At 29.2% G+C, this 21,581-nt stretch overlaps 4 protein-coding genes and 1 long non-coding RNA gene across 8 annotated transcripts in view; 2 read left to right on the top strand and 3 right to left on the bottom strand.

The window, feature by feature from the left end:
• Positions 1-302: 302 nt before the first annotated feature.
• Positions 303-3,768, bottom strand: LOC105736514 (uncharacterized). Its single transcript, XR_015294599.1, has 6 exons — positions 3,633-3,768; positions 3,429-3,536; positions 2,529-3,013; positions 1,572-2,064; positions 898-1,458; positions 303-386 (listed from the first exon to the last, which is right to left on the bottom strand). It is a non-coding gene; the product is annotated as an uncharacterized LOC105736514 (long non-coding RNA).
• OXA1L (OXA1L mitochondrial inner membrane protein) lies at positions 2,741-5,571 on the top strand. Of its 3 annotated transcripts, none has more exons than XM_086915783.1 (9): positions 2,741-2,881; positions 3,488-3,673; positions 3,767-3,938; positions 4,007-4,081; positions 4,181-4,501; positions 4,559-4,638; positions 4,722-4,985; positions 5,058-5,223; positions 5,298-5,571. In XM_086915783.1, the coding sequence occupies exons 2-9, from the start codon at positions 3,611-3,613 to the stop codon at positions 5,462-5,464; spliced, it is 1,308 nt and encodes a 435-aa protein (XP_086771909.1). In that variant the 5' UTR covers positions 2,741-2,881; positions 3,488-3,610; the 3' UTR covers positions 5,465-5,571. The 3 variants fall into 3 exon arrangements, with proteins under 3 accessions (XP_086771909.1, XP_012346859.1, XP_086771910.1); XM_012491405.3 differs by having other exon boundaries at positions 2,798-2,944; XM_086915784.1 differs by lacking the exon at positions 2,741-2,881 and adding an exon at positions 2,925-3,044.
• On the bottom strand, positions 5,481-6,571 carry galla-2 (MIP18 family protein galla-2). Its single transcript, XM_031918891.2, has 4 exons — positions 6,471-6,571; positions 6,083-6,307; positions 5,946-6,025; positions 5,481-5,887 (listed from the first exon to the last, which is right to left on the bottom strand). The coding sequence occupies exons 2-4, from the start codon at positions 6,210-6,212 to the stop codon at positions 5,618-5,620; spliced, it is 480 nt and encodes a 159-aa protein (XP_031774751.1). The 5' UTR covers positions 6,213-6,307; positions 6,471-6,571; the 3' UTR covers positions 5,481-5,617.
• l(2)k09022 (HEAT repeat containing 1 homolog l(2)k09022) lies at positions 6,535-13,642 on the top strand. Of its 2 annotated transcripts, XM_086915780.1 has the most exons (8): positions 6,535-6,712; positions 6,812-6,960; positions 7,045-7,583; positions 7,669-11,681; positions 11,771-12,088; positions 12,207-12,661; positions 12,755-13,205; positions 13,371-13,642. In XM_086915780.1, the coding sequence occupies exons 4-8, from the start codon at positions 7,680-7,682 to the stop codon at positions 13,539-13,541; spliced, it is 5,397 nt and encodes a 1,798-aa protein (XP_086771906.1). In that variant the 5' UTR covers positions 6,535-6,712; positions 6,812-6,960; positions 7,045-7,583; positions 7,669-7,679; the 3' UTR covers positions 13,542-13,642. The 2 variants fall into 2 exon arrangements, with proteins under 2 accessions (XP_086771906.1, XP_003697246.2); XM_003697198.4 differs by having other exon boundaries at positions 6,538-6,712; positions 7,045-11,681.
• A 2-nt stretch (positions 13,643-13,644) lies between these two features.
• The window catches only part of LOC100871786 (uncharacterized), a 28,062-nt gene continuing 20,125 nt past the window's right edge, over positions 13,645-21,581 (bottom strand). The window contains exons 7-9 of the mRNA XM_086915782.1: positions 17,321-17,503; positions 14,523-14,607; positions 13,645-14,264 (exon numbers count right to left, since the gene is read on the bottom strand). Of these exons, the coding sequence (XP_086771908.1) occupies positions 14,195-14,264; positions 14,523-14,607; positions 17,321-17,503 (338 nt within the window). The 3' untranslated portion in view covers positions 13,645-14,194. The remainder of the gene's footprint in view (positions 14,265-14,522; positions 14,608-17,320; positions 17,504-21,581) is intronic.

Raw genomic sequence — 21,581 nt, 5'->3', positions numbered from 1 at the left:
GAACCAGTCTCGGTATAATCGAGAAAAGGAGAAAGAGAAACACAGTGGCCGGCTCTTTGGCCGTACTTCCTGTCCAATCACGACTTTATCTGTCCCTGACGAATGCGTGCCAGGCGCTAGCCACCTGAGATCCCGTAGATAATAGAAGAGTAAGGCATCAAGAGAAAAAAACCCGTACCTGTTTCCATGGTCGTGTTAACAGCCGAAACTCATAAAGACGTTTAAAATGGCCTGAGAGAGAGACACGAAGCGTTTTCTTTGCCATCAACACATTGATTCTTCGATATCAACATTCAAAAAGCGATAATACAACGTCGTTTATTAAAATTCGTTTGATTGCATATATAATGATTTTTGCGATTTTTTTATTACGATATAATCATTAACTGCAATATAATAAATTTTTGTTTCATTACAATTAAAACAAAGTCTTAGATGATCCCAAAAATTCTTTTCGTTTTTTTTTACTTTTTTCTTAGAATTTTTCCATGATTTTCTTTTTTCAAAATAGTGATTAAGATGGATGATATTTATATAAGTTAATGATATTTTATTATTTTTAAAATTTTAATAAATTTTATAGTAATGTCAGTTATCTAATGTTTTTCTTGGAATATTTATCTATTACATTATTTTATTACATTATTCAAATTATCAAATCTAACCTAATCAATTTGTAATTTGTTAATTTTATAACATTATAATTAATAAATTTTAAAAGAGTAAACGAGCCCAAAATTTGTAATAGAAAATCTAGAGAAAACTGAATGTTCTAATATGAATGAAAAATAAACCTATGTATTTTTCAATAACCATCGATATCACAAATAATGAAAAAATTTTTTGAGATAATCTTATATATGTATAGAATATTTTATGAGATATAAAGTGACTCACTATGATTTCATTATGCTTTTAAATCAGCCATAGAACTAGACTTCTTTTATCAAGTACAACTTGACAGATAACTATTAAAATCAAACGAACAACCCATTACCATGACGCATTATCCATCGAATTTCATTCGCGATATTAGCAACACTTTCACAACGATAGAGCAGGTCGAGTCGCAATTAAAAATTGATTTACAACGACTATCACACTGATTCACGTCGTCATTAACAACTCTCATCGCGCGCACAGGAGAGAAGTAGTTGGCAGCGTGCAAATTTCACGATAATTGGTGAACGCGTCGTTCGCATGCTGCTAATATCACTGATGAAATCGCGATCAATGAATCGATCAGGTCTTGATGAGTCGTCCGGAACGCAATTTGTCATAGACAAGCATCTTCTTGAAATCGATTGATCGTTTTCGTGTACCGTCACGAAATCATGTTTATGATCTAATTATCAACGATTTCGATCTTCCAGTTTACGATTAATCCATGTAACCAGTTACATGATATCATTATTTCTTACAGACTAGTCCGGGGAACATGTTTGCGTAGAGTTCACACTGTAAAGAAAATTCATTAGGTTTATTTAGCTTAATAAAATTTGTCAATATCACATTTCTCTACTGTATGTGAATAAACTTAATAATTTAGACGCCAAAAAAATATATCTTACCTTCGTTACAATGTATAAATCTTGTATAAATTGTTTTTGGAAAAACGGATAAAACTTGTTGAAAAATACGTACATTTAAGTAGACAACTTCATTGGACAAATTTCAAGTTAGAGATATCAATATTAATCGAGAATCGATTTATATCGAATAAATTTTATTAATCAAAAATCTCATATTTCATTCATATATATATATAACTTTCTTATGATGACTTTATTTAAATGTTCGTCTTATTCAGATTATGGTCGAAAAAGATTTAAGATTTAAGAAATTTTAGTTTGAGACGAGTTTTATCGGTACGATCAAAGGATCGCGATACAACGTTGACACGAGACCGAACCCGTTGTCGTCTCTCTCCTGTGACAGTTTCATTATCTTGTTCTTTTCGGAGAACGTTCAATCCCATTATTTTTCACTGACCTGCTACCCGAGCGTAAAGTGGGCAATCTTGTCTAGGAAACGGTCTTCGATCTTTTATGCAACGTCACGTTTCTGAAAGAATTTAAAAAAAATTTCGATGGTTGATCATTGTTTTGTTACACCGCGGTTGGATGGCGCTACGTGATAATTATTTTTTATATAAATTTAAAAATTCTTCGGTAGATGTCAGATTAAGTAAAAGTTCGGAAACTTTTACATTCATTATCTTTTCTGTATATACATATATAAAATTTTTTATTTTATTCAATAAAAAATACAAGTTTCATTCAATCCAACTTAACGATATCTTTAATCATCAATTTATAAAAAAAAAAAAAGAAATGAAATTGTAGTGCCCAATAATCAGTACAAGTCAAACCGTATATTCTAACGACAATGTCAAAAATAATTCTGTGAATCATTTCAAACTGATTGCTTTAATTCGCGTCTAATTGAATGTTGCGGTACATATTCATAAAAGGAAAAAAGGATAACAACGAAATAATGATTGCGCCATCCAAAAAGCAAGTTGTTACCGAATTATTTCATGGAGAAATTAACAGTCGGCCAGTTCTAAAGTATAGTAGTTACAGACTTTTGCTGACATTGTGAATCTGTAATTAGAAGCGCGCCGTCTTTTGCCTCTATTCCATGATTTTCTTTTTTCTTCTTCTTCTTTTTTAAATTTGTTTTTGTTCGTGTGAAATCTCTCGCAGTCATATATTATCATCTTGAATCAACAGAGAATCGACTTTGTAACGAGTTGTAGTAGTAACTACTACGTACTAAGAGATATTTTAAAGGCAGTATACGTATTAAACTCGGATAGAAAGAAGGGAAGAGATCGCATGAAATCGAAGAGAAGGCACGAGAGAAACTTAAATAATAGGTCTGTCTTAATAACCCTCGTTCTGGAACGCAAACTGAATGTCATTGCAATAGATTCGATCACGTGAGTCGGTACTGACAACATAATTCTAGTGTCGCGTCAATAGCTTCGTAGTATTTTAAATTCATATACCTAAAAACGAAAAAATATTGAAATGCTATAGGTATTAGGTTTTTAAATTTGAATATCTATCATTGATTTAAAAAAAAATTATTTTGTAAAATCGATATTATAAAGAAAATTATAAATATATATAATAAGATAATTTTTTAAAATTATGTCTTATTTCACATTTTTTTAAATTAAAAAATAATGTATATCTATAATAATTCGTAATATTGAATATATTTGAAAGATATATTTCATAAATGAATTGAAAATATATATTCATAAATATTCACACACCATATACACATATATATACATATACATATACATATACATATATATATATATATAATTTTTACAAATGATATATCTGTAAATAGTATTATTGTTTAAATATTGTTTAAATAATTAAAAAATAAATAAAATCCTGAAGTTGTACTTAAGATGCCATCTAGAATATAGTTAGGTAACTTCTTACGATGCGATGATCTTTTTTAGGAAAGGTAAAAATTATGTTCACACACGCGTATTGTGATGTAAAGTATACCTAAAACAAAAATCTTTGTAAATTATAATAATATTCATTTTATAATATTGTTAATATATAATATATAAAATAATATGTTACCACGATTGTACATACGTATTAGTCGAAAATTATTAAATACATCTACAGGATTTCAAGTAAGTTAAAACCTTGTTTGCATTGAGGTTATATTACTGTAGTTTACTATCGAACTATTTATTTTTAATGTTGAAAATATAATAAATATTTAGAAAACAACAGAATGTCAGTTTAGTGGATTCGCTTATAATTTAACAAATATTTCTTCGAAAAAAGATTGTGTACTCAACGTTCATAAACGTTTAAAAATTCATGGAATATATTTCATTAGATGTGAAAGCACAGCACACACAACAGCAAAAGAAATTGTATCAAATACATCAGGTATTTTAATAAAATGTTTAATTTGATATATATTTTCAAAATATAATAATAAAAATTTTTTCTTTTAGATTCACCTGTAACACCAAAAATAACAGACACAAATAGTCCAATAATAGAAAAAGATCTTATACATGAAATACCAGGTATATTTATATCACATATATAACATATTTATATCAGGTTTAATATTTTTATTTTTACATCATGTAGCATATAAAGACATAATATTTATATTTTTAAAGATATACCTGTACCAATAGTTGAAGAAGTAACAAAAGCTATTAATTTACATGCAAATGGTGAACCTACTTTTGAAAGCTTAGGATTAGGTGGATATGGTCCTTTTGGACTTATTCAATCTTCTTATGAATGGCTTCATATTAGTTGTGACTTACCATGGTGGGCAACAATTATATTAACATCCACAATTGTCAAACTCTTAACATTTCCCTGTTCAATAGCTATACAAAAAAATAGTGCTAAATTAAATAATGTTCTACCACAAATGGTAAAAATACAAGAAAATATGACAGATGCAAGAAATTCTGGAAATTCAATGGAAGGTATATATTAAATAATATAATATATTCACTAAATGTATATGTTACATTTTTTTCTAGCTGCTCAATATGCTTCTGAATTACAATTACTGCTTTCAAAAAATAAAGTCAAGATATTTCCAGTAACTAATTTTATAAAAGTATGTATTATGTAACATAAAAATATATTCTAGTATATCTACAATAATTAAAATATTATAATTTGTTTCTATATATCTAATAGATTGGTGCACATTTACCAATATTTATTGCTTTAAGAGGAATGACTACTAAACCTGTAGAAAGTTTAAAGGAAGGTGGACTTTGGTGGTTTACAGATTTAACTATTCCTGATCAATATTATTTGTTACCATTATGTACTACCGTAACAATGTATGTTATTGCTACACGTGCATTGAGTAGTAGTGGAAATATATCTCCACTAGTGCGACATGCATTCAAGGGAATACCAGTTATTTCATTTTTATTTGCAATGAAATTTCCAGGAGTAAGATATATTATTAGAATTTTTTTTATATTAAGCGTAATATGCACATTATAATAAGTAATTTGTGTGTAGGCCATTTTATGTCATTGGACTATTTCAAACTTCATAACTTTGATAGAAAATCAACTATTAAAAACAGAAAAAATAAGAACATTTTTTGATATTCCACCTCTTATACAACACAAACATAATGTAAGAGAAGGTCGAAAAAAAGGATTTAAAGAAGCATTTAATGATGGTACTTTCATAATATTTAACAATATTTAAAATATAATATTATTTCAAATATTTTATATGAATGATTTTTTCCAGCTTGGACTAACATGAAAATATCTAATAAATTATCATCTCTACAACATGCTGATAAAATACAATTTAATAAGGAAGGTAAAAATCCATTGAGGAAGACATTTAAATATAATCCAGTGACAAATTTATCAAAACAAACATCAGCACCAATGTCAGCAATGAAAAAATAATATTTTATGTACGAAATCTTGTACATAATATTTCTTTATTTAATTAGTTATAGATCTAATTGTAATAATTCAAAACTTAATTCAATAAATAAAAAAATAATGAATTATATAATATCTTTTAAATCTATAAATAAATTTATAGATTTCGTAATATTAAAATTTTATATCAACACATTGATTAATTACTTCAAGTAGATGATTATTTTCAAGAGCAGCTGCTACTCTTTCTTTATCAGCCAATTGTTTATTTACTGCTGTCTCTGATATATGAGTACCTGGAGTAATTTCAACACTAACTTTAAATCTTGAGGGTAAAACTCTCAATAATTGTACTCTAATAGATAAACCAATTAATGTTGCCATACTACAATGTGGTATTGTTGGAGTAAATTTTACGTGAACTATGTTTGCTTTATTATCAATCTAGAATCAAATAAAATTATTTTAACAGTGATTTTTTTCATTAATTTAATAATATTACCTCAATAAGACTTTGTTCTACCACATTTAATTCTTCTAAAGTTAAAGGATGTTCAGGATCATTAATATTTCTAATCATATCTGTAAATAAAAAATTTATCAGAAAATTAGATATATTATTATACTAATTATACATACCAAAAATTTCTCGTGCATCAAATTCATCTACAATATCTTCATCTTCATCTTCTGCAGTAATTTGCCTTTCATCTATTTTTTTATATAATTTGGGATTAATATTTTCCAATTTGTCACCCATTTTCTCCATTAAAAATATTAGATTAACATATTTTTATATAAACATCGTTAAATTAAATTATTTTTTTTCAATATGAATTTTTACATTGAAATAATGAAATTAACCTAAAATTAATAGTTTTTTTCCTTTTATTAATAATGCATCACAGGAATGAAGAGATAATCAATAATAATAATCTTAATAATCAAATAAAATCTAATATCGTATTATTTTTTGTTCTTAATACTATTGTTAATAAAATATGAATATATGAAACGATTATTATACCATAAACTTATAACGATCATGCTTTATCGAAACCATTATCGAAGTTTGCACATGCGCTATTATGGCTGCTTACAGTGTTGTTCTGTAGTATATAATAAAGTGGCACATGTATATTTTTATTTTACTAAATAATTTAATATATTTCAAATTATTAGAAATATTTTAATATTTACAATTTCAAATTATTAATACTATATTTAATAAAATTTTATACTTTCATATTTACAACACATTAAGACAAGGTAAAATTATTTGTTATACAGGGTTATGTGCATATTTTATAAATTTATATTTCATATTACTTTTTTTACATATTTATGGTAAAAAAATATTATTTATAGTTTTAAGATGACTACATCTCTTGCGGAACAATTAAAGAAATTGAGAACACCTCAAACTGGAATATTGCTTCAGGATAAAAAGCGTGCTAGTTTGTTATTTGATCCTAGAGAAGCTGCTAATTTAGATAGAGAAACAGTTTTAAGTATAGGTAAGTATAAGATATTATATTTTATTTATAAAATATATATCTTTTTTATCAAAAAAGTAATTAATGTATATTAATTTTTCCTAGGTCAGAATGGATTGCAAGAATTGACAAAGTTATCAAATCTATTTTTAGAATTTGAAAATACTCTTTTTGCACAAAGTTCATTGAATCTTGAACGTGCTATACAAGATATTAAAGTTAACAAAAAATTAGATGGAGAAATTGAAAGATTTCTTATATTTTTATCTCCTTATTTCTTGCTCAATGTTGCGCACAAAGCTCTTGAGTGGCTTATATATAGATTTCGCATACACGAATTTAATAGAGATCAATTTTTGCTTCTAATATTACCCTATCATGAAACTCGGATGTTTATAAGAGCATTGCAATTATTAGATCTATCCGATGAGGGAGATAATTGGCATTGGTTACAACCTCTTCAAAAGCCTGGTGTTCCTTTAGCTTCAATAACATTGATTAACCGTATTAGTTCTGATAATGCTTTACTAAAATTAATTTGTAATCATGTTGTTACTGCTACTAGAATACATTCCGAGCGTGCCACTTCTTTAAGTACTTTGTACGCGTTTTACACAACTTCACTATTAGGAACTATAGAACAGGTATCTATTATTTCTGAAGTACAAATAGGTTACATGATATCAACTATTTTGAAAGGTTTAGAAAGTTCCATTGCCGATTTTGCAGCCAGCACTTACATGATTCTAGCAAAGTTAATGTCAAAAATGAAACTGAAGAACGAAACTACGGAAAAATTGCTTTTGAAAATATTCAAGAAAACTTACCTGAAAGAGGAAGCGCTACTTTTGCTATTTTTCTTGTATAATATATCAGTTCATCAGCTCACTACAGTACCAAAAAGTCTTGCAACTCGATTATCTGAATTGTCTTGGTTCATCGAAATCGCAATTAAATTTCAATCGTCTAACATAAACATATTAAAATTCATTGTGCCATTATTGCAAACGAATTGCCGTATGATTTTGGAAGATCCATTAGGAACAATTCGAGTACAGAAAATGGTGAATGAAATATTAACACGAATCAAGTTGGACGATATAGGAGTGGATACTATCCTATGGAATGTATTACAAAAGGAATTCCTTTCGAATGACGTGTCAAATGAAGCAAAAGATTTTCTTGTGAAGTTGTATCACAATCTCGAAAGAACTTATCCTGAAAGATTTGATGATTATTTAAAAGGACTGATGAAACGTAGCGACACGGATAAAAATTCAAAATTAGCATTGGAATTTATCACATCTTGGCATTTTGGAGCTAGAGATACGCAAGAAGTTGTAGGAATTCTTGATAGATTGATGCATATTAGTCCGGAACAAAGAATTATTGCGTTGCAAACGTTGGCAAAAACCGATGTAGATATTCCTGAAAGTTTTCGAGAGATGATGACGAATACAATTCAATCTAGATTTAGCGACACCGAAGTGGATGTAATCAAAGCTTTACTGTCTATTTCTACGAAACGTTTAACAGCTTTATTATCTGTAGATATTCTAATCGACGAATTGAAAATATTATTGTCGACTTGTCATAGTACCAGTAGAAAAGTACTAGCAAAACCAGCGTTAAAAATTTTGTTGGAGCTCTGTGAAGTTGGTGACGATACCAGTGTTTTCATAACATCTTTACCATATTTATTTCCAAACGATGATGCAGACGTAGATATCACAATGGAAGTATTGAAGTCAAATTTCGCCAAGAATAACGTATACATGCAACATGTGCAAAAAGATTTAGGAAGATCACCGAATGCAGAGGCGGTTTCATCAGCATCTTTTCATAATATCTTAAACTGGGAACTATTACCTCCAACTGATAGTATATTGAGCGCAATGAAACAACAAATCGCGCATGGTGATGCAGCTTCCATGTTTTTCAATCTGATTCTATTGGGCTCTGTGTGCAGAGTACCTGTAGGATCTATACAACCGGAAGTAGCGCGAGAAGTGATCGAAATGGCTACAGAGATGATAAAAAAATATCCGCAAGTAAAGATGTTACAAAACTGTAATAATATTACCGGAAATAATATACAAACCGCCATTGAATTGACTTCTCAAGGAGTTTTACCATTGCAAGTAGGCACTTATGTTCTGGAGATGGTTCACAGACGTCTCGATTTGAAGTCCAATCCGATAATCGATTTCGAGAATAACCAACATCGTAGTAATTTAATTTTGAGACTTCTCGAGATGTTCTTTGAAGGGATAGAGAATAAATATTGGTGCAAGCATTATTCTCGTTGCTTACAAATATTCTTTCAAAGACACTTTGCCACGGTGAAAGATCTTGTGCGTTTCCTCTCTCAATTGTACATAAAACCTGTAAAAGTTCAAACTTCTTTTCACTGTTTGAAAATAACACAGGTACTTTTGAGACAAAGTAAATCCATTCAATGGGCGTTTCAAGATAAAGTTTTTGTTACCAATTTGTTGCTTTCATTAGCTAGAGACAACAACGAGTGTCGGATAGCATCGTTAAAGATTCTCGAAATAATTATACACTTTGCTGTCGTAACGATAGATCCTTTCTTATCCTTGTTGCAAGAACTCAATAACAGAAATCCAGAAATATCTCTTGATCCTGATCAACTATCTTTATCTCTTTACGTTTTACTATCACCCGATCCAGACGTGTGCAGTCAATTGAAATCAGATCTTCGGAAAAATCTTCAACAAGCTCAACAATTGTTATTCGAGATCGTCATGGACAAAGAAAGTCCATTGCACATCAAGTCGCAGCTTTTGGATATTTTAGCTTACGTCAATGGATCTACGATACTTCAACAATTAGCTCCTGTTGGATTACAACTTCTCCAAATTCTTCACACAAATTCCAAGAACAAATCTGCAGGAAATATATTGAAAAACATACTTCAAAGATTCAATAGTGCAACCGTAAAGGCTCTTACCGTTGAACAAGTGTGGCAATTGTTTGAGACCAATATAGAGGAGCATGAGATCGAAATTGTCACAGAATCTGGTGTTCATCATTCACCAAGTATTATTCTTTTGAAGCAGATAGAAAGCACCTTCTTTGAGAGTGCAGGAAAAGTTTCTATCCATCTTCAGAAAAAGATTCTAGCTAAATTAGTGGACGTGGCCACGGTATGTGAAATGACAAATGTGATTTCTACGACTAACAGAGCACTCAGAAAGATACAAGTGAACGCACAGCTTATAGTGGACGAGTTGAAGATCATGTGGAATTTGAAGAACGTCGAACCTAACGACACGAGCATTAAGAATAAAAGACGACTCGGTCACGTTCATTCGCCTCCTGATCCAACGATCATTAACAGAAAGGAATGGAAACGTGGCGTGACCCTTTTAGAATTTGCTCAACAAGCGGATAATATCGAGCAAGAGGAATTGCTTTATCCAATTCTTTTCGATTTGCTTAAAAAATGTTTGAGTTTTGAGGAACAAAGTCCCATAGAATACACGAATCAATTATTATTGTCCATTATTCACCGATTGACAATTAAAAAACTGCCTATCCGTGACGCTCATCTCCAGATAGATCTGATCACTCAGTGTATCAGAACGTCGAGAAATCCTCAGACTCATCATCACGCCCTATTAGTTTTGGTAGCATTATTAAAGGTCGTCGATGTACGCTGTGCATTATATACTATTATGCCTATCTTCACGTTCATGGGCAGTTCTGTGGTGCGTCAGGATGATGCTTATTCGATCCAAATAATATCCAAAACTATCGAAACCGTGGTTCCTATAATAAATGCAGCTGAAAATGAAAATCACGCTTGTGAGCTTTTAAGAACTTTCATTGTTTCGTTACCAGATATACCAGAGCATAGACGAATGCCTTTGTTCGTTAAATTATTGCAGCTTTTGGATAATTATTTTTATTTGTATTACTTGCTAAGTTTCGAAAGTCATGTTATGTCGAGAACCGTGCGCGTCCAAAATACATCAGGACAAAGATTAGAATTTGCTCTCCAAGTATCTCAAGAGTTTTCACCTATTAAGATTATTCAAGTTTGCGTGAAATTGACTCAATTCATGAAAGAATTACCTGTGGATATGGAAGACGAAGAAGGTAAAAAAGTTGCATTGTCTTTTAAATATAAACATATATTTGATGTTGCTAATAGTACTCCTAAGCAATTAAGACATTATAAGTATACCTTGGTACAATTTCTAAGCAATTTGTTATCATCACCTGATTTCATTAATAAGGTTGCTGAATTGAATTCTGATCAAGTGGATGAAGTAAGGCCGTATTATGATCAGTTGATCGTTGAATTGATTATATTGATTCAGAGTACTTCAAAGAACGCTGATAAATATCAAGGAAAATCATTTGGGAAGTATTGGAAAGTTCTTTTACATCACTTGTATGATGTGTTAGATTTGGTGAACAATTTATTGCCAAATGGAATATTCTTAATCAGCATTAAACGATTAATAGAACATGATTTGTTAACGGTAAAGAGGAAAGCTTTGGATCTTCTGAATACGCGTCTTCAACAACGAAAATTCAGCGAAGACGATTACGAAGATTTGTTAACGTTGATTGATTCTTTATTACAAATAATTCCAGCGAAAGAAAAATCTGAAACACAAGAACAAGAGATTGTTCAGCAAACTGTTCTGATTACTATAAAATTGTTGGCAAAATTATTGGCTGGTGAACATCCTATACTTTTCAAACCGGTAAGTTTATTATTTAAAATAAGAAAAAATAGATTAAATAGATATACAATATTAAAAGATATTTATTCCGTATTTTCTCTTTCTTACAGATTCTTGAAATGACCACTGAACTTTTAAGCACGAGAGAAGGACCCGTACTAGGCAGCGCTGCACTCTGTGTCGCAGAATTATGTAGCTCTATGCGTATTCATGCGATACATTCGTTAAATAAATTTGTACCAGCAATTTTGCGATTGTTGGAAGATCATTGTCATCAAGGTGTACCAGATATAATAGTTATCAGTATAGTCAGCGCTTTGCAAAAGATCGTTGAATCTGTTGGAAACTTCTTATCCTTATATCTGGATCAATTATTATTTCAATTAGCAAAATTGAATTCTGTGTATATTGATACCGAACATCAAAAGGTATGATTTAATAATTTATCACGTATTTTAAAATCAATTCACTACTCTTTCTCTCATAAATCCTATATTTACATAAATCATATTGAACGTTAAATATTTTTCTTTATTGTTATCATAGGTTAACATTGTGCAATCCAGATTGAATGCAACCACTCAAAAACTTTCTTCTTGTATACCTTTACGAGTATTATTGCCAGCTGTTAACAGAACGTACACAACGTTACTTGCAAAGAAAACGTATAAATGTATCCCAGCATTAATGAATGTGTTGGCCGAATCTTTCAATAGTGTTCAACCAACCGACATAAACGCAGCTATACCAGATTTGGGTACTTTCTTCCTAAAAATTTTGCAATTTCGCGAAGATTTTTTTAATTCAGAAGATGTGATGGAAGTAGATGGATCGGAATTGATTAAGGAAGACGTGATAATCGTAGAAGAAAGCGCCAGCAAAGCATTAGTTGCTTTGGTATTAAAATTAAGTGAGACTACTTTTAGACCACTTTATTATAAATTATACGATTGGGCTGCTAGAAATCCACAATATAAATTACGAAACATTACGTTTTATAGGTGCGTCAATTAAACAATTTAAAAACAAATTATTTCTTTTTATTCATAAAATTATATATTAAATAATTTTGATATATTTTTTTTTTTTTGAAGACTTTCAGCTAACATAGCAGAATGTTTAAAATCTCTTTTCGTTCTCTTTGCTGGTCATTTTCTCAAGCATGCGGCAGTACTATTAAGTAGTAATAATCCAATGATTAACGAGGAACCGCAAGAGAATACTTTGCCCGAAGAATCGAGTAAAATCGAATTGGTCGAAGCCATCTTATTGACTCTTTATCGAGTCTTCAGTTACGATGCGCATAATTTCGTGAATCAAGAAAGATTTGATATACTTGCTCAACCAATTGTGGATCAATTGGAAAATACTATGGGCTCCACAGAGGATTATCAGAAGAGAGCGAAGGAATTAATTGTACCCTGTATCGCAGCATTTGCCAGTGCCATTCCCGATGATTCTTTACACAAACAATTAGTATATCAAACATTATTAAAGACCAGACATTCGAAACCGCATGTTAGAAACGCTGCAACGAATGCAGTGGTAAGTAAACGTTTATTTCTTTTTGAGTCGCGATTTTAATTGATTGAAAGTGGCCAATTAAAATTCATTTACAGTTACAAATACAGAATTATGATTAATGATGGCATTCGATCAAATTCATGAATAAATATTTGATTAATGTTTTTTTCTTTTTTTAATGAATAGGTTGAAATTGTAAGAAAGCTTGGAGAAGATTTTATGCCACTTCTACCAGAAACCATACCTTTCTTAGCAGAATTATTAGAAGACGAAGACGAAGGTACAGAGAAGTGTGCGCAAAATGCAGTACGCACTCTTGAAGAGATCTTAGGTGAACCTTTGCAAAAATATTTTTAAACTTTAGTTGTAATTAATGTAATTAATTTTTTAACGAAATTATATTATATGAAATTATTATTTTTAAAAAGAAATATAAACGAAATACTTACAAAAGCAAATATATTATGAAAACATCAGTTTATTCTTAACTTAGTCACAATTTGGACGAAATATAGAATATATTATTTCCTTACGTTATAATACATTATTCGCGTTTGTGTACGTGTACATGTGTCTGTATAAATGTACGTATAAGTGTACGTAGAAGATTGTGGCACTAACTAGGCGCCTGGTTTTCTAAATATTGACAACGATTCTTATTATAAACGGCGACGAACATATTTATAATCTTTTCTTCGAGAGCGTCCCCGAAATTTTCACGCTTGTAACAGATAATATTTTTTTCAATCGTTCTTTTTCATCGTCGAAAAAACGTGAAACCATTGAAATCAAATACGAGTCTCTTGAGATATTTTTGATTCAATGACAATCCTCGCGGAAGTTCAGAAAAGAGAAAAAAAATAGCGATCGATGCCCTTCGACGATTTAGACTTTTTAGAGATCTATTTTTGTTTGGAGATCATCCTCGTAGAAAAAAATGCAACGTAGGCCTTCTCACTGACGCTTTGGGCTGGCACCGTGAAAATTTTTATCGTCGATCCTTGTGCAAATCACACCTGTGGCACTTCAGCCGCGTTCCGCAAGGACATCTCCTCACCCTGCTCTATCGTTGGAACTTTCCTGTAATTGAATTTTAAATTTTTCATATTAGAAAAATAATCTTTAAAAAATTTGAAACTCGATAAAAATCAAATCAAATGAAAAAAATGTTCGATCCATCGAGGAAAAATTCAGGTTAAACAAATCAAGAATATATATTATCGAATTTAATTAATTTCTATGAACAACCGAATGACCTGCGCAATAAGTGACAAAAATCAAAACTTTGAAACGATCAATTGATACTGTTATACTGTCATTCCATAATTCTTTTCTTACCTTTTTCTATACTGGAAGATAATATAAACAATGATGGCGTTTCCAACGAACAGAAGAGCAATCAGGACTGTCGGCAAGACGACGTCTGTAAAATAAAAAAAGCAAATGATTAGTGGTAAATTTACATCGAGTCATAGAAACTCTCCTCTTTTGATTCGCCATTTTGCGGTTCACGTTTCCTCGAAACACATGGCACAGTGAACTTTGTACGCGGGCTGACTAATCGATCGAAGTTTACTTTACTCGCTCGCAATGTTTCTGCGTTCTGATAATCATTTGATCGAAACTAATGTAAACTACGTTACAATCACGAAGGCATATATATTTTTTTGGCGACTATAATTGTCTTACTCTGGAGATCTCTATGAGATAGTACTATTCGAAGTTGAGATTTGATCATTGTAGCTTATATATTCTATTTCTTTTTTTTTTCTGAAAAAGTAATTCAAAGATTTTTTTTAATTATAGAAAAATTGGATCAATATATTTTATTAGATCATTCTTTTAAAAAATAAGAAAAAATACGTAGTTTTCCTATAAGAATAGATATAAATGTAATTGTTGAATCATTTTCAATGATAATTCGATGATATGATTAGATTCTTAATACCGAGGAAATTAAAAATGTCAGAAAAAAATTTTATATTAAAAAAGTAGTTTAAAGCAAGTTTATATTGTTATTTATTTGTATTACATAAATGCATAATAAATATGTTATTTAATAATATGTAGAATTCCTTATTTGAAATTAACATATTCAGATGAAGGAAGTTAAATAACATGTTTTTTCGCCAATGATGAATGATAAATAAAATATTACAATATAAAAAGATATGTCAAAAAGTATTGTGTTATTATAATAAAAACAAAATGTATGTTAATTATATTTAACAATGCTTTCATTAATATTGATCAGATCAAATGGATTTAATTCAATAACTCTATTCCGTTTCCAGTCATTCAATTATGACATTCAAGCTGATATTCGATGCAAAATCCATAATAGTTAATCAATGTATAAATCATTTTATTTATATTGAAATTGAATTTTTAATTACACTTCTCGAACTTTTTTTTTTTTGAAATAACTATACATTAAATATTTGTTTCTTTAATTATCTAACAAATATAAAATTAATAATTAATTCTAATTTGGTCATTTAAGAACTTTCCAGTTTATTTTATCTTGAATGAAACAATTTATCCTTAAGTTCGATAAGATTTATTTTGATTTGTTGACTCCATGGTCGAATATCGAATTATCAATAAAATTAAATTTACCAAAGCAATTTAAATGCAATAAACGTAAACAATGATAAATATAAGATTTTCGCAATTTTTAACGGATGTGTTTTCATGAAATTCAGAAATTAATTTTAATTAAATTAAGATCAAATGGAATATAATCTTTCTGATAATTATTCCATAATCCATAATAACAGAAATTAAGCGAATCACATTTCGATAATCAAGTCTTCAGATTTGGAAAAAATAATTATTACTTTTTTATAGACATAAATTATATTTGTTCAAAGATACTACTTTGTTTGATTTAATATCTTTTGCACGACAATTTATTTAATAGTTTGATAATATTGATAATATATTATATAATAACAAGATTAAAAGAATAGTTGATTTTTCCCGATGTGTATCGAACAACATTAGAATATTAGATTTTTTGTTTAATAAAAGTAAACACAAGATAAATAATATATCTGTATTCGTTATATCGTCTTAATACTCATTAAATATGTAATTCTAAAGTATTAAATAAATGCAAATGAATGTTTTCTAGACACAAATTAGTTAAATGTAATCATAGTATTTTATATAATTTCATAATTTTTCATGCAAATAATTATCTATTTTAAATAAATTAAAAAAATAATATGATAATTTAACAGGTGATATATTTTATGACGCAAATTTCTGTTTGCACATTATTAAAAATCAATGAATCTTATTTGAATCTTATTTATTTATACGTAAAAGAATTTTCATACAAGAATTTTTCAATATTATTGATTTAAGAAATTCTATTAATTAATATATAAGAGCCCAATATATAAATAATTTAAATCGAATCAATTTTGAATTAATTCCATTCCCACAAGATTGTGAATAAAAGATATAAAACAAAAATGTAAAGCATATAAAATATATTACATCATTGACGGTAGAAAAAAAAAGGAAAAAAAAAATAAAAAAAATCTCGCGTGTCAGTCATCGACAAAATTATACTTATTATTAAACTTTTATAGCTAGCTATTATATAACACATGTACGTCCAGGCAATAATTTCAAATGTTAGTTCACATGGCAATTACGAGAATTTTTTTTTTAAAATTTCAATATCATTATTCAGAAATTGCCAGAAATACGTAATATTTTATTAGAAAAAAAAAACACAAACATTATCGATAGAATACAACTTCTGCTTCATTATCATCATTTCACGATCGTATCGTATCGTTATGTCATAGTTCGAATTTAATTAAAGATATAACATGGAACGATAATAACAACAACAACAACAACAAAAAAAAAGTAATCTTTCATTATAAAACATACGAATAAAACACACGTAACAATCCAATAGTTCGTCTTGAAACAACACTTGTCCCTGTCGCAAACGATTACTTTTCTTCACGAAATTTTCACACACGAAGAGAAATTTGAACTGGTGTTAACAATTTAAGAAATCATTCGATGGAATGGGAGAAAATTTAATAGAATCGAATAGAATGGTAAAGAAAACACTTTGAAAAAAATATATTGGAGAAAAGTTTACTAACCTACGACGTAGTCTGATTGCTTCATCATTGCTGATTGCGCCGAATCCATAATGTTCTTGTTACCAACCGCGACTGCGTCCTCGCCTCGTCCAATTCTAACCCCTGTGCCAAGGATATTGTCCCCGGAAAGGCTGGACAACCGATTATGATCGTGTTCCGTTTTCAGGATCAGCGCTGATGTGGCTGTTGAAATATCAAACAAAAGATATGACTTCATTGGATGGGAAAATCGATAAGTTGACTTTGAAACGAATCTAAGTTTGATGGCCCAAAATGACTTCTCGTTCAACATGAACGAGAAGATAAATTTCTATGGTTACGATATAAAATTTGCAAAGATGGCGTTAGATAATTTTCAAGATTTTTCTTTTTTTTTTTTTTTTTCTGAGGAAAAGAGAGAATTGGAAATTACAGTGTGCATTTATAAAATATAACTTGAAGTTATGAAAAATTGATAAATTCCACTTTTCCACAATTTCGAAATTTTAATATCAAATTATAACTAGACTTTTATAAAAACCAAATAATTTATTTAACTAATTAACAACTGATTGTGTTAATTTTTTCATTTTTTTTTCAGAAAAACATAAAATATATTCTAATTTTTAATCTTTTTGCAATGGATATTTACAGTATTAATTGATGACATAGGAGTATCTATCAAGTGATTGAAAGAATATGATTGTAGGAAATCAATTTATTTATAAATTCTTTAATTAATATAGATAATATTGTTAAAAATTTTAATTTAAAAATCGTTGATTCTGAGTAATTAATAATGTTCAATACAAATGATATTGATTAAAAAGATTTAGATAAAGAATTTTCATGTTATTTACTTTTTTGTATATATAAATGTATATATAAATGTATATGGAAATATGGACAAATATTTTAAATGTTGATAGCGATTTTTGAAGGACGTGCGAATTTATAATTTAAACGTAAAAAACAAAAATAATGTCGATAAGAAATTATCTCTTCGAGGAAAAATGATCGATAAGATAACTGATAACGAAAGAACTTGGATGACTTCAGATTTCAATGACACAAAGTTTTATATTTGTTAAACTTCGTGAAATAATGTTTCAGAAATTTTTTTTAATCGTTACTTCTCAGTTCAAGGTTGAAAATCAATATAAAAAGCAATAATAAAAACCTATTCAACTTTTTCATTGATTACTAAAAAAATTCATTGAAAATAAAATAAAAAAAAAATGAATAAAAGACGAATAAAACTTTTTTATACCTGTGTCAAGTATGTAATAAATTACTTAATCATTATTTTATTTTCACTGAAGTGAACAAGTATATTATCGAATATGTTGCAAATTAACGAGCACGTTGCAGCGTATAATTTTTATCGTTAAAACCGGAATAGGTTATTAACGAATACACGACAAAATTGCCACATTATTTTCAATTAAATTTTTCCTATTTTCCCCAATTAATCGTTCTCTTGAAATAATGTAGCAAAGTTTTGCAAGAAGTTTAAAGTAAATAAAAAAAAGAAGCGGGAAAAGTTAAAGTAAAATTTCTACAAGCCGTGAAAAATAAGAATAAAAATTAAAAAAAAAAAAAAAGGAAACTGCAGAGAAAACACACAATTTCCTCAATGTTTTTCACACACAAAAAAAAAAAAAAAAGAAAGAAAAGAGAAGAAACGTAAAATATATTGGTTATCGATAAAAAAGATACCGGTAGATCATTTTCAATGTGTGTTTCGCGTTCGATAATAACGATAATAATACAGTGGTACGGTGTTCCTTGGTTAGAGGCGGTATGATTACGGGCAAATAAGTTCTTCTTTTTCTTTCGAGGGATGCATACACACGTTTTACGGTTTGCGAAGCTTTGGCCGCGAAAGACAAACGGCCAACTCTCGAATACGGCTTCCGTTTTTTAGAGGCGAGGAATGCCGCGCCCTCGAGAACGCTTCGCCTCGATAATATCGAAGCCACGTTAGACCGAGCAAAGGCCTATAAAACGTTTACGATCGAGTAAATCCTCATTTCTTTCCATGAAAATATATTCGCGAATAATGACTATTAATAGATTAAAGGATTCATCATCGAACAAGATTTATATTTTCGAAACGCAAATTGCACGATCCGCCATAAGCTGCGGAGGGAATGGAATTTTTCTACGAATATTTGAAATTAATATCTCAATTGTTGAAGCTAGAGTGTATCCACGTGATCGTTTTCTGTTCGATCGCGATTCTTTATTGCTAATTTTGAAATTCGTATTACAAATTATATATATCGTATTCTGTAGAATTTAAAAAAATTTTTAATATGCCAGACCATGCGTCGATTAAAATATTTTTGAAAAAAAATTGAAAAAAAGGGGGAGGTAATTTTAAGTTTCATACGGAAGAAAAAAAAAATTCTAGAATTTCACTTTATATGTTCATTCATTCTATTTCATATAATTATAATGCAGAAAATAGAGTATCGAAACCATACCTTATTCGATGTATCAGCCAAAAATGTCTCTTTCAAAATGGCGAAGATTTATAAATTTCACTTTGGAATCGGTGAACGTAGATGACACGAAACAAGATCAGAGTCACGCACGAATCACTTTTGAAATACACGATGAAATGGGAACAAACGAAAATTTCCGGATGATATTCGAGGAAAATGGCTGTTACGAACCACGAAACAACCACGGTCGCACGCAACACTTTCTCCGTCTTTCGCTCGCGGAGGAAGAGAGAATATTGCTCAGTATAAATACCATCGTTTACACGTTTGAACAAAGATGCGTGTCCTTATCAGAGAGACAAAAGCAATAGAAACGTGAATTTACGGGTACGATAAGCGGTTAAAGTGTTCCTTTTCGATAATCATCTATCCAAATGTCGACCAATATTTTGACTTGATCACCGATTTTAAAAGCGACCAATGAAAAGATTAGAACAAGATTCAATGGTATCTTTATTCTCTCTAGAAATTATCGTCGATAATTAATAAGACTTCATTGTGGAGATAGAACTTGGCAACAGATGGTTGAAGAACTTGGGAGTGTGTGTACGTGTGCGAAGTGGAAGATCAAAAGAATTGATAACAATTGTAGGAGTAGTACAAATGGATTTTTTCTAAAAAAAGAAAAGTATAAATATTTCTTACACTTCTTTTCGCGATTAATCTTTTAAATTCAGAAATATTTTTTTATAATTCCGATAAGTAATGATTCTTTATTTCAAATCTATCTTCTAGAATTTTCTTAGATTATTAAAAACTTTATCATTTATGCGAGCCAATGATTAAAAATATCGATTATAAAATATAAAACTTTTCAGACAGAGTGTAATATAAATAGTTTTCTAGAATGTTAAAAATATCTGTTTCTTTTCTTCAGATACAAGGCCGGGAAATTTTATTTCCAGAGACGCAACACTTCTATTTCGAGTCCGTATAAAAATAAATTTGACGATCGAATAGCAGATAGATATTTCATTCTATGATTTTTGAAAAATAAAAATAAAAATGTGTATCGTATTAGTTCAGCTCGAAAGAATTCGGTTTATTGAACTATTACATGATCGCGAACTCTGTTAAGTTCCGCGACATCTAATGATTTAATGACTTGTGGAAATATAATACAATGTGAAGCTATAGATCAATTGTACAAAGTCCATTCGGATAACATTATGTATTACGTGTTACGGTTAAAAAGAAGCAAAAAAGAAAAAAAAAATGAAAAGAAATGACAATAATCATAATAAAGATTAATTATAAAAGTTTTATACGATATTAACTTGATAAGTCTTAAAATTTATCGATTATCTTTTTGGCTTCGACTTAATCGATTAATTGATTTTATTTTTTTTTGTTTAATTATGATTAATTTATTATCAATTTTCTATTAATTTTCATTTATCTGCGCATTAATCGCAACTTTTTATTTTCATATAATCATAGATAATTCAGATCTATATCTGTCTTTAAACATTGATCGATATAATTTTTCAGCGAACTATCGATCAATCATATTTTAAGATATTGTACGACTGTACATATATACTGAATAATTTCGTCGTCTTCAATTTCTATTTTAATGCATTTACATATTTATAATTTCGAATTGAATATCTTATAAATCAATTATCACGTTGAATTTCCAGGAATTATAATATTTTCCTTACTTATATTTTTCTCTCTTGTATTCTTTTGTATCTTAATGCGTTTCCAGGTATAGATATCGTTGAAATGTGAAAACTTGTGAATGTTAAAAACAAACAACATCTATAATT

Source organism: Apis florea, unplaced genomic scaffold (assembly GCF_048593485.1).
Source record: "Apis florea isolate Af1SG1 unplaced genomic scaffold, ASM4859348v1 contig_3793_pilon, whole genome shotgun sequence".
NCBI classification, from domain to species: domain Eukaryota; kingdom Metazoa; phylum Arthropoda; class Insecta; order Hymenoptera; family Apidae; genus Apis; species Apis florea.
This window is presented reverse-complemented; position numbering and strand designations above follow the sequence as displayed.

Bases quoted from the DNA above. Each gene is read 5' to 3' on its own strand.
- OXA1L (XM_086915783.1), top strand. From the start codon at position 3,611: ATGTTACCACGATTGTACATACGTATTAGTCGAAAATTATTAAATACA. The intron at 3,939-4,006 runs GTATTTTAATAA...TTTTTCTTTTAG, and splicing joins AATTGTATCAAATACATCAG to ATTCACCTGTAACACCAAAA. The intron at 4,502-4,558 runs GTATATATTAAA...ATTTTTTTCTAG, and splicing joins TTCTGGAAATTCAATGGAAG to CTGCTCAATATGCTTCTGAA.
- galla-2 (XM_031918891.2), bottom strand. From the start codon at position 6,212: ATGGAGAAAATGGGTGACAAATTGGAAAATATTAATCCCAAATTATAT. The intron at 6,026-6,082 runs GTATGTATAATT...TTTTATTTACAG, and splicing joins TGATGCACGAGAAATTTTTG to ATATGATTAGAAATATTAAT. The intron at 5,888-5,945 runs GTAATATTATTA...ATTTGATTCTAG, and splicing joins TAGAACAAAGTCTTATTGAG to ATTGATAATAAAGCAAACAT.